This window comes from Entelurus aequoreus, linkage group LG05 (genome assembly GCF_033978785.1).
Source record: "Entelurus aequoreus isolate RoL-2023_Sb linkage group LG05, RoL_Eaeq_v1.1, whole genome shotgun sequence".
NCBI classification, from domain to species: Eukaryota; Metazoa; Chordata; class Actinopteri; order Syngnathiformes; family Syngnathidae; genus Entelurus; species Entelurus aequoreus.
Genome location: NC_084735.1, coordinates 50792396 through 50806423, shown reverse-complemented (window position 1 = coordinate 50806423; position 14028 = coordinate 50792396). Strand labels below are relative to the sequence as shown.

General features: G+C 36.9%; 1 protein-coding gene across 1 annotated transcript; it reads right to left on the bottom strand.

Moving 5' to 3' along the window:
• Positions 1 to 394: 394 nt before the first annotated feature.
• On the bottom strand, positions 395 to 11960 carry dlb (deltaB). The gene is made up of 7 exons (XM_062048329.1): positions 11628 to 11960; positions 11312 to 11551; positions 7603 to 7660; positions 7274 to 7531; positions 5565 to 5926; positions 3839 to 4055; positions 395 to 1798 (listed from the first exon to the last, which is right to left on the bottom strand). The coding sequence occupies exons 1-7, from the start codon at positions 11676 to 11678 to the stop codon at positions 1089 to 1091; spliced, it is 1896 nt and encodes a 631-aa protein (XP_061904313.1). The 5' UTR covers positions 11679 to 11960; the 3' UTR covers positions 395 to 1088.
• Positions 11961 to 14028: the final 2068 nt, after the last annotated feature.

Genomic DNA, 14028 nt, shown 5'->3' with positions numbered 1-14028 from the left:
TTATATTTCATGGTGAATTCTACTTTTAGGAAGCAGGAACAGGAGACAAATGATCACTTTTTTTTTGTATTGAAAGAAATGTACCTCTACTCACTAAATATAGCAACAAAGTGGCTTAAGTGCATCACAGATCATTTCTGCTACATCTTATTCTCCGGCTAACCAGGCGCGTATGAGGGGTGTGCTGCAGTTATGCTACACTGAAACACTTCCATTGTCATTTATGTAATCGTGATAGGCTTACACAAACCGTACTGGCGATACTGAAGAAAACTGGTGTCGATGTATTTTTTGCATGTCGGGATTTACTTGGTATGAAAGTATCAATCGTTTTGACAACCCTACAGCAGACACTGTCATGAGGGGTAAAAAAAAATATAGCAAGATTTAATTAAGTATTAGTATTTATTCCACAAGAAAAAAAAAACAATATGATCAACTTAAATAGCAATGACAACACATAACATCACACAAACTTTGGTATGAACACAAAAAAATGGCACATGACAGGGCAATTATTCATCCTCATATCTCTGCCCTTTACAACTTTGGGATAGTTTATCTTCCAACAGCCCAAAGTATTCATTCAGCATTGTATAAATATATTTCTGTGGAGCGCTAAACCTAGGTTTTCAAATAAATAAATAATATAAAGGATAAAAAATGATGGTGCGCACAATAAGGAAAAAATGGGCAAAGGAAGATTGAAAGGCAAAAAAAAAAACGGTGTAGAAAAAACAATTTAAGACAGGAAATAATATTACAGATGATAACAAAGTCATTGGGACAAGTTTTCCAAAGCGGCTTGAGTATTGTCAGTATTTGGCTCGAGTTGTGAAACAACAACCGCACTCACACACACTTTGACGATGCTGTTAAAGTGTGTGCGAGGGTGGTTACTCCCCAACAGCTGCAGGTCCGAAGAAAGGTGGATATTAATATCGATATTGGTCTCTTTGGGTCTGAATGCGCTCTGTAATATTCTTCCAATAATCTTTTTCTTGCTATTTGTGGTGTTTTGCTCCTCGTGTCACAGTGCATGAAGAAAGAGGAACAACAAGTGCTAATATTTGCTTCTCCTGCTGAGCTCATCTCAGCCCGGCAGCTCCAGAACCCAGACCGGCCTCGTCCTGCCACATGAAGTCCTCTCTGACCAGGCCGCTCTCCACTGGATTGTGCCTAAACCCTGACCTTCCTTCTGGGCAGAGCGCCAGACTGAGGCGAGCCGTGCTGTTGCTGATCTTGAACAGGCCGTTTGGACCCAGGAAAGAGTCTCTCTCGCTTCCTCCCAGGTTGTTGACCGTCTCCAGGTCGTTGTAAACTGCAATGTCGCTCAGCTGCTTCCTCCCTTGAAACCTCCGGCGCCTCCTCAGGAGGATGATACCCGTGACCAGTGCCACAACCAGAACAGCCAGGACGCAGGAGATGCTGAGTGTGGCCGAGGAGGGCTGGGAGGTTTGGCGTAGAGCGGGCTTGAAACTAGGCTGGAGAGTGAACTCGCAACTTGGACCCATGAAGCCTTTAGGGCACTGGCAAACGGGTCCGGTGAAGTGCGTGAAGCAAGTGCCCCCGTTCTGGCACGGACGAGCGCCGCACGCGTCCGAGCGAACGCTGCAGTTCTTGCCGGTGTACCCCAGGGTGCAGGAGCAGGTGTAGTCATTCACGCTGTCCTGACACGTCCCAGCGTTCTGGCAAGGGTTTGAGGCGCAGTCGTCAATGTTGGCTTGGCAGTTGGCGCCGGTGAAGCCCGCTTCACAGCGGCAGAGGACGCTCTGGCCGAGGTCCAGACACTCACCACCTGAAGGGGAAACACTTGTTTCAGCATCGAGCAGACCAGGGACAAACATGGCGAGGCCCCAGTTTGTGTGAGTAAGCACATAAAATGTCATTTACTGAATGACATTTACTGCAACCATATTCCTAGCCCATTTCTGCTCTGTCACTGATAAAAAATACAGTAGCAATTGTCCCCAAATATTTGCATTGTCCATTAGTGCTGGGCTGGTAATCGATTACACTACGATCAAATTTATCTTGTTATTTTGTATTTAAAAAATAAATAAATAATTGAACAATACATTTTAATAATGTTTGTTTTAGTATAAAACATGCGTCAAAATAAATTAACTTTTGATTAACAAAACATGCGTCAAAACAAATTCACGTTTGATTTTAAAAAAGTACAAAGAATCGTTTCACATTAATTTTGAAATGGGGAGGCCCTCAAAAAAAGATTCTGCCTAGGCCATATCAAACTCGTTTTTATCGAGGGCCACGTAGCAATTATGGCTGCTTGTAACAGTAAATATTTATGAGTATAAATATATAATTGCTCCGTTACACAATTTTCTTAAACAACCTTTTTTGATTATTGTATGTTTTACTAACACAACTTGCTCTGAAATCGCAAATCAAGGTAACAACGGATGTTTAAATATTTATTTTTAATAACAAAAAAAAAATATTGGAAGACCTTGTTGCATAATTTGTAAATATTAAGGTGTGCGGATTAAATAAATTATTGTGGAGGGCCATGTCAAATAATGTGGCGTACCATGTAAAATGACAAGGCAGACCACATAAAATGATGTGACGGACCACAAAAAAATGGCAAGGCGGACCACATAAAATAATGTGGTGGACAACATGAAATAATGTGGCGGACCACATAAAATAATGTGGCGGAGAACATAAAATAATGCAGTGGACAACTTAAAATTATGTGGCGGACAACCAAAAAAAAGTGTGGCGGATAACATAAAATAATGTGGTGGACCACATAAATAATGTGGCGCACAGCATAAAATAATGTGGCAGACAGCATTGAAATAACGTGGAGGAGAACATAAAATAATGTGGCGGACAACCAAAATAAAACGTGGCGGACAACATAAAATAATGTGGTGGACAGCATTAAAACAATGTGGCAGACCACATGAAATAACGTGGCGTAGAACATAAAATAATGTTGCGGACAACATAAAATAATGTGACGGACAACTTAAAATAATGTGGCAGACCACATAAAATAACGTGGCGGAGAACATAAAATAATGTGGCGGACAACTTAAAATAATGTGGCAGACCACATAAAATAACGTGGCGGACCACATAAAACAATGTGGTGGACAACCAAAAAAAAATGTGGCGGACAACATAAAATAATGTGGTGTACCACATAAATAATGTGGCAGACAGCATTAAAATAATGTGACGGACAAGTTGAAAAAATTTAGCCGACAACATAACATAATGTGGCGAACAATATAAAATAATGTGGCGGATAGCATAAGATAGATAATGTGGCGGAGAACATGAAATAAAGTGATGGACCACATAAAAATGATGTGAGAGGCCATATTAAAATGATCCCCGGGCCTTGAGTATGATACCTGTGGCTTAGGTCTTTAATTTAATTTAGCCAGGACTGGCCCATGGTGTTCACATTTAACAACCTCTGCTAGATTACAACTGTATGGTGCATCTTGTAAACAGTGCGTAAAAGTTTGTATCACAGATATTTTTGTCACATTGAGGGTTATTTGGTTTTGTACTTTAAAATAAAATGTTAGTATGTTAACAATAATAAGCCATAAAAATTAAAAACATTTCACATAATGTATGTTTTATACATTAGTAATAAATCGGATTGAATGTTATTTTGGTAGTAAAATTGTACATGGTTTCAGTATTAAAGGAATTTATGAACCAAAAATTCAGAGGGGTCATTCAAGAACTGAAAGTCGACTCTTTGTACAGATTAAAAAGAACAATCCCACTCACAAACTCATGACACTATAATTGTAAATTAAAGGTCTAAAAGGGGCTGCTAACCTACCATTTAAACAGGGCCGGTTGCTGCAGCGATCCAGCTTCTTTTCACAGTTGGAACCGGTGTAGCTGGACGGACAGCGACAAGTGTAACCCCCCGTCATAGCCTCCACACACGTCCCCCCGTTGAAGCAGGGACCGTCCGCACACGTCATCGCGATGATTTCACAGTTTTTACCGTAGAAGCCTTGCGGGCAGGTGCACGAGTAGTCATTTTCCAAGTCCTGACAACAAACAAAAACATTTGTTAGGATAAAGGATGCGCAGTATATACTTTATACGGTACAAATGGTATAAATATGGCAGACGATAGAGCTCTTAATACTATCGTTATGTTGGAATATTGCATGTTGATGACACATTCTAGCTGTGTACCGACAAGCGAACAAAGGCGCAATGTAGCGTTCTCGCTAGCAAGTTAGCGGCTAATGTCTCGCCACAGCTTCTAAATCACTAATCCACGCTTCCACGGTAGCAAGTAAACTGTTTCTTACACGTATCATTATCACTGGAGGACTAGAGTACAATAAATATCTAAAAATGCTACACTTACACTACACACCATAGGAGGATACAAAAAAGCATAGCTAACTGCTAAGCTACAGCTCTTGAATGTAAACAAGGTGAGCGGATAGAAACAAATATTGACAGTAATGTTACAAAGTATAGTATTAGTATATTTGTATTGTATTAGGGTTGTTTTTGTTATTGTTTACAAACTCAGAAAATAAAAGCCAGTAGTAATTTCTGCTTTTGTTGAGTTATTTTGCAGATATTGCCTTTATTATAAATGTTGTATGTAATAAAAGGGAATAAAGAAAATATTAAATTTAAATATTAATTGACCTTCTCAATTTACACTTGTGATTAAAAAAGTAATCATTTAATGATACTGAAATGTTTTAGTGTCAGTATTCGCATGACCAATCCTGCCCCATCAACACCCAAAACTAATGTAAATGATCAAAACCACAGAAGAATAAGTGCTTATTACATTTTAACCGAAGTGTAGATTGAAACATGTTACAACAGAAAGTAACCAGATATTAACAGTAAATTAGCAAGTAGATTAATCATAGTTTTGAGTCAATAATACAATTGAAAATTACGCAATATTTTACCGCATACGTTAGCAATTATATTGAGAGACTTTGTAACACGTTTTGAAATTATTCTATTATCATTTATATGCCAAATAATGTATCATGATATTTATTGTTATCTCAATAAGCTGGAATATATTGTGATGTAGATGTTAGGCCATATCAAATATGGAATAAAGAGGCGACCCAAATTTCCGTAGTATCAATACCATGGGTAAAATGTCGTATTCCTCATTAATAAAACAACAAACTGTGTCTTTTAATGCTATGCCGAGTTAAAAATGTTTTCAGCACCAACTACTTGGGTAGTCTTTTTCTTGTGTCCACCTCCGGTCAACACATATTTCTGATGCAAGACTGCCTTCTACTGGTAACACTTATCATTACAGTGGCTACTATCAGCCTGATTTTCACATTGGTGTTCATAATATTATATTATCCATCCATCCATCCATTTTCTGTCGCTTGAGTATGTTGTTGGACACAGGAGGACTTTGGTGTCTTTTTCTGGGTGCACAACTGGCTTGAGTAGAGTAGGCATGGCTTGAAGATGCATGTTTGGGAGTAATATGAATAGTTTGTGTACAAAACAAACTATTAATTGGTTATTTAAGCATGTGTTGTACTCACATTGCAGCTTCCTCCGTTCTTGCAGGGGTTGCTGTCGCACTCGTTGGTTTCCAGCTCACAGTTTGTGCCGCCGAAGCCCGGCCTGCAGGCGCACGTGTAGCTGCCTTGGCCCGTGTTGGTGCAGGTGGCCCCGTTGGCGCAAGGCTTGTGGTTGGTGCAGTAGTTGAGGTCCTGGTCACAGAATAGGCCACCCCAGCCCTCTCTGCAATTACACTGCCACGGCTGGCTGCAGGTCCCATGCAGGCAGCCCGGGTACCGGACGCACTCCTTACAGGAGGGGCCCTGCCATCCCATGCGGCATGTGCAACCCCCGGGGGCCTCGCAGTAGCCGTGCCTCTCGCTGCAGTCCGCCGAGCAGATGGCTGGGGGGGAGAGGGTGTGTGATTACAATGAACACGCCTTCACATACACTACCCCCCCCCTCAACAGACTTCACTGTTGGTTAAGTATTAAGCCAAGCAGCTGGTAGGCACACTGCCTGGGGGGGACGCAGAGTCGGGGGTGTGGCTTCTTTTTTCTTTTTCATCTGCTGACAGCACGCAAACAAAAATGTGCGTCTGCATCAATCTTTTACTCCCATTGGACCAGTCAACACAAGGCAGATGGGACACAAAATGCCCAGCACACATGCATATGCAGGAGATCAATTAATTAGTCGATTAATTACCACTAGGTTAATTTTAAATTAACATTTCACTTCTAGATCCTGCTTTTAGTTTCTGAAGCTTTAGTATAAATACAGTTTAAATCCTTTAAACGCATTCGTAGTAAATATGGCAGTACTGTGGGGTATTTATTCAGAAGTATGTCAAAACTAAGAGGTATTTCTTAAAAAATGTACACATTTTTAAATGTATTCCAAACACAGCATCATCACATGCAGTGTGTACTATAAATAAACACATCAAAATATAACATAAAATATTGCATTAAACAACTTTAATTTGACATTATAGAATTTGACATGACATACTGCGCACATCATTTGTGCAAAAAACTTTTTATTTAATAAATAATTAGGTAATAAATAACAAATGCAATACTTTTAATACATTTTATATAAGACTATACAATTATTTTAATTTAAAAATTATGATGCAAATTGTACATTAAAATATTTTACAATTATTCAATTTGATTATAATGAACACATGTACATTATTCTATACTAAATTTAAAAAAGGTAAACATATAAGTAGACTATATATAAAGAATATAACTTTTGTCACTGTTGCAGTTTAATAATTGTTATAATAGTTGTCCAATCAACTGGTATATGCATTTTTGCAGGCACACTGCAATCGTGTGGAATAGAATTAGCCAGAGGTGTCCAAAGTGGGGCTATTTTCGGCCATTTTTCTAGTAAAGATATGGTTATTATCATTAATATTCCATCCATCCATTTTCTACCGCTTGTCCCTTTCGGGGTTGCGCAGACTATCTGAGCTGCATTTAGGCGGTAGGCGGGATACAATTAAATATATTCTTACCAACAACACTAAAAACTGTTTTCTTTGTCACTACAATGACAATGCCAATAACGTACAATAGATGGCTTTTAGCATTTTTAACGCAACAAATGCTTTCATAGTGGCCCCAATCCTTTAATATTTCTGTATGCGTCCCTCACTAAGAAAATCAGTACAATAATGAAATAATGATATAATAAACCGTATACAGGTAAAATGGTGTGTGAGTGTCGGACATACGTTCAGAGCAGTAGTTTCCTTTCCATCCTTCCAGGCAGATACGGTTGCCCTCCTCGTCACAGGTGTAGTGTCCCAGCGTGTCGTCCCTCGGCCTGCAGTATTCCGCGCAGCCGTCTCCGAAGTAGTACTCGTCGCAAAAGACGTGGTAGGAGTAGCGCAGTTCACTTTGTTCGCCGAAGTGCACGTCCTGCGACCAATCCTCACCGATGGCGAGCCTCCTCCTGGTGGCCAGGCGATTCACCAGGTTGTTTTGGTTATCTGCGTGGAAAAGTCGTAACGCTTAACACGTCGTTCTTGTTAGTTCAATCGAGTGCACACCAAAATGGTACCTGTGTATTCAGTCGGGGATTCTGCGTTCCAGGCCTCGATAATCAACGAAAAGGTCCCCTGCAAACAAAAATGTGATAGTGTCACACTTGTATTATAACGTGATAAGGTCAACATATTTCTTTAAATCCAAAAACCCAGTCACAATTGTTTGTGTGCGCTTTGCTGACTCATCCATTCTACATTTTGTTATACGCTTCTGCACTACAGGCTTTATTTTGATCAAACACTTGCATGTTATATTAGTATGATTCGCTTTGCCAAGAAAAATGTTGCCCCGATTTTGCCTAAAACAAACCAGTCCCTTTGCGGAGTTGAGTTGACAAACAAAGAATCCGACGCATCGGTAAGTCCCTCTCTAAATAAGGCAGCGTAGGGCAAAATAAAGTTGCGAGTGCCATTACTTTGATACAGAAGGAGAAACACGATTGAATTTGAGAAAAAACTTGTAGCAAAGTGCCACCAACAAGAATCTTCGATACATTTTTATTAATCCATTTCATTTGTCATCTAATTGCATTTCAAATTGTTTACTGTGTCTTAAACTAGAATTATTCTCTATTAAGTGCGTTTTGTGTTTCAATGTCTTTCACAAATTAATTCAATTTACACGATTTCTCACTGGAAAACATTGTTTTTTTTTTTATTTTATACGATTTGGTTTTCAACACATCGTGCTTCAAATTTACTCTATCGCATTTTTCCCAAATGTATTTATTAAAAATTATATCATGGTACTTCTCTATGTTGCACATTTGTTGTACCTTATTTTGTGACTGAGTCACCGGGTGTCTTTGTTTGGGTATTCGATTCCAACATTGCACCAGACAATAACCAAGGCGATATACAAAAATCAGGGCAAAATGTTTCCAAAGCAAAGCGAATCATACAAAAAGTGGGACATATGTAAACCGAGCACCATTATTCATTTTAATACATATTGATCAAAATTAAGCCAATAGTGCAACATTTTACTGCATAACCTATTGTTAGTCAGAAATATGCATATTTAAGAACATTTATGTATATGTTTGGACTAGAGAAAGCATTTAAGCATTAAAATAGCTAATATTAACTTAATGCAACCAATCTAAGGACTGTACTGTATTGCACAGCAGATTATCATTAAACAAGCTGCAGTATTTTCACAGGTTAGTGCTTGTTTAAGAGTGTGTCTAAATTACTGTAAAAAAAAAAAATACCAGGATTTCACCGCATTTAACATTTACACAAAAAAAAAACAATACCCTTATATTTCACAGCAATTACCTGTTATTTCACTGTAAAATACTGTAAATATTCATGTGAAAATAATGCAAGCCATTCATTTGCTGTGAATTTACAATGAAGATTTTGTAAAATCTTCTTATTTATGTCATATATTTATTACAGTAGTGTACATTGTTACTTTGCCACTTTCAGTACATTGAGGTTTGAGTTTTATGTTAAAATTACATGAAGTGTTTTAAAAAATAGGAAGTGTTTATAAATGTGTGTGACAAGTCTCATACTTTAGATGCACACTAATAAAAAACATTGAATAACTTTTTCTAATGTGTACTATTAAGGGTAAAAAATGTGGTATTTCAAGGGCTATAATATGTTAAAACCAGTATTTAGAATGTCAGTAACTGTTTTTTATGCAGTAATTGTGAAAATGTTTCATTTAGAAATGATCCTTCCTTCTTTTCGGAACCAATTAACAACACAAAATGAACAATTACTTGTGTTGATAAAAATGTAAGTCATTTTTTTTATTTTGTCATGGAAATGTGAATGTTTAAATGGTTAATTCAGACCACGAGTGTCCATTTTGGTCAATGAGACGTCACAAGTTGAATAAGGTGGTTTGCCTCCAACTTTCTACCAGGCTACAACTTTGCCACTATCTTGTGGACATTGCGAGTAATTCAGCTAAAATGACCATGAATTGCACTTTGAAGTATAAACAGCACATCATTAATTATATGACCCAATCCAAACAACCTTTCCCACTCATGGTGCAAATAATCTAACACAAAAAGTCAACACACATGGTCACACATAACACAACCTGCTAACTGAACTTTGTGGATATTGTAAAAATCGTCCAAGCACAACACATAATTTAAAATTACACCTAATGCATGATGCGGGAAAAATGCAAAACACTCTCTCCACACGTATTCATGTTTGGCGCATTTTAGCCGCTAAATATTTCTAATGAATTACAAAACTTTAAGGAGTCGTTGCAGAAGTAAACAAGGTAGGGTATGCACGTTCACATACTCTTAATATCAATTATATTATTTATTAATATATATTATACAATATTTGTATATATACAGTACAGGCCAAAAGTTTGGACACACCTTCTCATTTAATGCGTTTTCTTTAATTTCATGACTATTTACATTGTAGATTGTCACTGAAGGCATCAAAACTATGAACACACGTGGAGTTATGTACTGAACAAAAAAGGTGAAATAACTGAAAACATGTTTTATATTCTAGTTTCTTCAAAATAGCCACCCTTTGCTCTGATTACTTTTTCGCACACTCTTGGCATTCTCTCGATGAGCTTCAAGAGGTAGTCACCTGAAATAGTTTTCACTTCACAGGTGTGCTTCAAGCTCATCGAGAGAATGCAAAGCAGTAATCAATTAAAGGGTGGCTATTTTGAAGAAACTAGAATACAAAACATGTTTTCATTTATTTCACCTTTTTTTATATAACTCCCCATGTGTTCATTCATAGTTTTGATGCCTTCAGTTACAATCTACAATGTAAAATCATTGTCAAAGTCATGAAAATAAAGAAAACACATTGAATAAGAAGGTGTGTCCAAACTTTTGGCCTGTACTATATATATATATATATATATATATATATATATATATATATATATATATATATATATATATATATATATATATATATATATATATATATATATATATACATACATACATACATACATACATACATACATACATACATACATACATACATACATACATACATACATACATATATACATACATACATATATATATATATATATATATATATATATATATATATATATATATATATATATATATATATATATATATATATATATATGTATTTTTTTTTATTTTTTTTTTAACTTATTATATAATATGTATTGACTTAATATTACCTCCCTGCTTGGCACTCAGCATCAAGGGTTGGAATTGGGGGTTAAATCACCAAAAATGATTCCCCGGGCACGGCCATCGCTGCTGCTCACTGCTCCCCTCACCTCCCAGGGGGTGAGGGTGATGGGTCAAATGCAGAGGATAATTCCAACACACTTAGTGTGTGTGTGACAATCATTGGTACTTTAACTTTAATATATAATATATATTGACTTATTGTTTAATATATATTTTGCCCCTGGACACATTTTTTAAGCCCAATGTGGCCCCCAGGTTTAAAAGTTTGGACAACTGATTTAGTCTACAAATCTATGTAAAATGTATGTAAATATCCATATTTTTTAAACTTATATTGTACACTTTTGTACTATTTTGCTCAATGTGGAAAATAAGGGAATACTGTAGTTATATACCTCTTTTTTGGAATATTGTAATGTTAATATCGTTATCAGCATCGTCAATTGAGGGTCCGTTTTTACGTGGTATCGGCAAATAGATGCATAAATGAACATATATACCGAAACAATATCATATTTGGTGTGGCATTTACCGGCCATTTGAAGTGGAAAGGCACCCTGATGGCGGCGCTGCTGGAGATGGAGGTGTGATCGGCCCTGATGACGTTGGTTTGTCCCGTCCCAAAGGTGCACGGTGGTTCTGCCGATATCACGTCCTCCGGGTGCTTGAGGCATATTCTGAAAAAAATGTGACAGTCTCTGTGTCTCCTGCAGATGCGCTGCGCCGTGTGGAACGAGTTAATTTTCAACTCGAACACCCCCGAGGAGAACACCTGCAGTGACAAACAAAACACTCTAAAAATTGAAAAATAAAATAGTTGATTAGATGGAGAAAATAGGCGCACTTACCACTTGTACTAAGGCCAAAGCCATCAGGTATCTCAGGTGTGTTTGCGACATTTCTTCTGCTGTCCACTTTTACGTCAACGAGCGCATTCGGCACCCGCAATAATCCTCAAAAAGTCCGCAAAAAATGAATAATTATCCTTTTAAATGGTTTAAATAACTTTTCTCTATCCTTTTTGCTGCCGGCTTCTTGTCTTTTTCCCCTTTCTTCTCAGTTTGTCTTCTACTTTGTTTGGTGCTGAGAGAAGAAGCTTTTATATCCTCCGATGATGACGCAATCGGAGGGGGAGGAGCCTCGCAGACCTCAAGGGAGTCGGACCTCCAGCTGGACTGACTCGCACTACGAAGCAAAACATTTTTTGAAGGTAAAAAGAACATTTTTGTTTGACTAAACGCAGCAGTACGAAACGAAGATTATTTAAAAAGTTAAATATAGTATACATTTAAGGGTTAGGGATAACCCTAACCCATACCAAAGGGTAGTATCAGTATCGGATTGACACTTGCGAGACAAGATGGATATTTTTCAGTTCTCTTCCACACTTTCACCAAGTACCACCTCAGAAAAAAACTTGGCTCTCCAAGTACCATGGTGACCAACATTAAAATACAGTAGCGTAGTAGACCTAAGTATTCATTAAAAACAAGGCATCTATATTTAATATTTTTGGCCAATGTAACATTACACACAATGCACAAACATAATCAACAATGATACTCCATATACAGTAGATATTTACATACTTCTTTTGTGTACCACTAAGTGCATGTACCACACTTTAAGAATCACTGCTTTAGAGAATATAGTCAACAACAAATTTCAATCACAACACCATTGAAAAGCCACAACACAGCAACATAACGCCACAGCATAACAACTTTCAGCCACAACAAAACAAGATGAAGCGACAGCACAACAGCATTAAGCAACAACACAATGACTTTTAGCCACGACGCAACAACATGAAGCCACAACACAGTAACAAAGTCACAACATAAATTCTCAACAAATGCAAACATTAAAACACAATAACAATGTCTATAGTGTCATTCAAGTTCTGAACTGACTCGGGATCTGGAATCTTTTACTACAGATTTGGTCTAATGTTCACAAAGCTTTCAACTACTTTATTGATATTGTCATTTTTAACATTTCTATCTGAGAAGTATTTAGGATAATCCTTCTTAGCACCATTTTTAATAATGCTATTTAGGATGCTCCATGTTGCTCTCATATTGTTTTTGTTCCGGTCCAATAATTGACTGTAATACTTTTTCCTACGTGTTCGTAGTATGCCGGTTAGCTTGTTCTTATACGTTTTGTACTTGTTTTCTGCCTCAGTAGATCTTTGTGTTATAAATGTTATATAAAATGAATTCTTCTTGTTGCAAGCATTTTTCAGTCCTTTTGTCATCCATGGTTGATTGTTTTTTTGCTTCTTACTATGTATGTATGTGGGCTCTGTACCGAGGATGTCGTTGTGGCTTGTACAGCCCTTTGAGACACTTGTGATTTAGGGCTATATAAATAAACATTGATTGATTGATTGATTGACTAAGTTGTTTCAATGGACAGTGTTTGTCATAAAGCATCTCGAAAGCATTTTTTTTTAAATACCACATCATCTACATCATTTTCACTGTAGACATTGTCCCAAATTTGATTTCTCAGATCATTCTTGAAAGCTGTCATACTTTGTTATGTGTATATTCTATGAAATGTCTTTTTGTCATCAATGTGCCTCTTCTTGTAGTTTCAGTCATAGATTATGAAAACTGGCAGATGATCACTGATGTCGGATATTAGCAGACCACTTGTGGTATTATTATCAAAATCATTAGTAAAAATATTATCAATAAGTGTGGCGCTGTGTCCTGAGATTATGCTTGGCTTTGAGATTTTAGGATATAAACTCAGGCTATACATTGTGTCAATAAAGTCATCTATTAACTTTTATTTGTTAGTGTTCAAGAAGTCAATGTTGAAGTCTCCGCATAAGAAAGTTAATTTTTGACTGATTTCAGTAAAAGTTGCCTTAATCCAGTTCTCAAACGTATCAATGTTTGACTTAGGTGATCCACATATACAACTAATCAGTACGTTTTTGCTTTTTTCATGACATATTTCAATGGTTATACATTCTAAGATATTATCAATAGCTAATGACATATTTTTTACCACTTTGTAGTTTAAGTTCTTCATCACGTACACAGCTACTCACCCTCTGTTCTTGTTGGTTCTGTTGATATAATTTAGTTTATATCCTTCAGGTCAAAAGCCATTCCTTTTTTAGCATCTACTTAAATTCTGTACACCCAAAAATATGAACATTAACAGATTTTATAGAAAATAATTTAGTTCAAATTAAAATAGTTTTAAATGCAGAAAAGAGAGTGAACTATA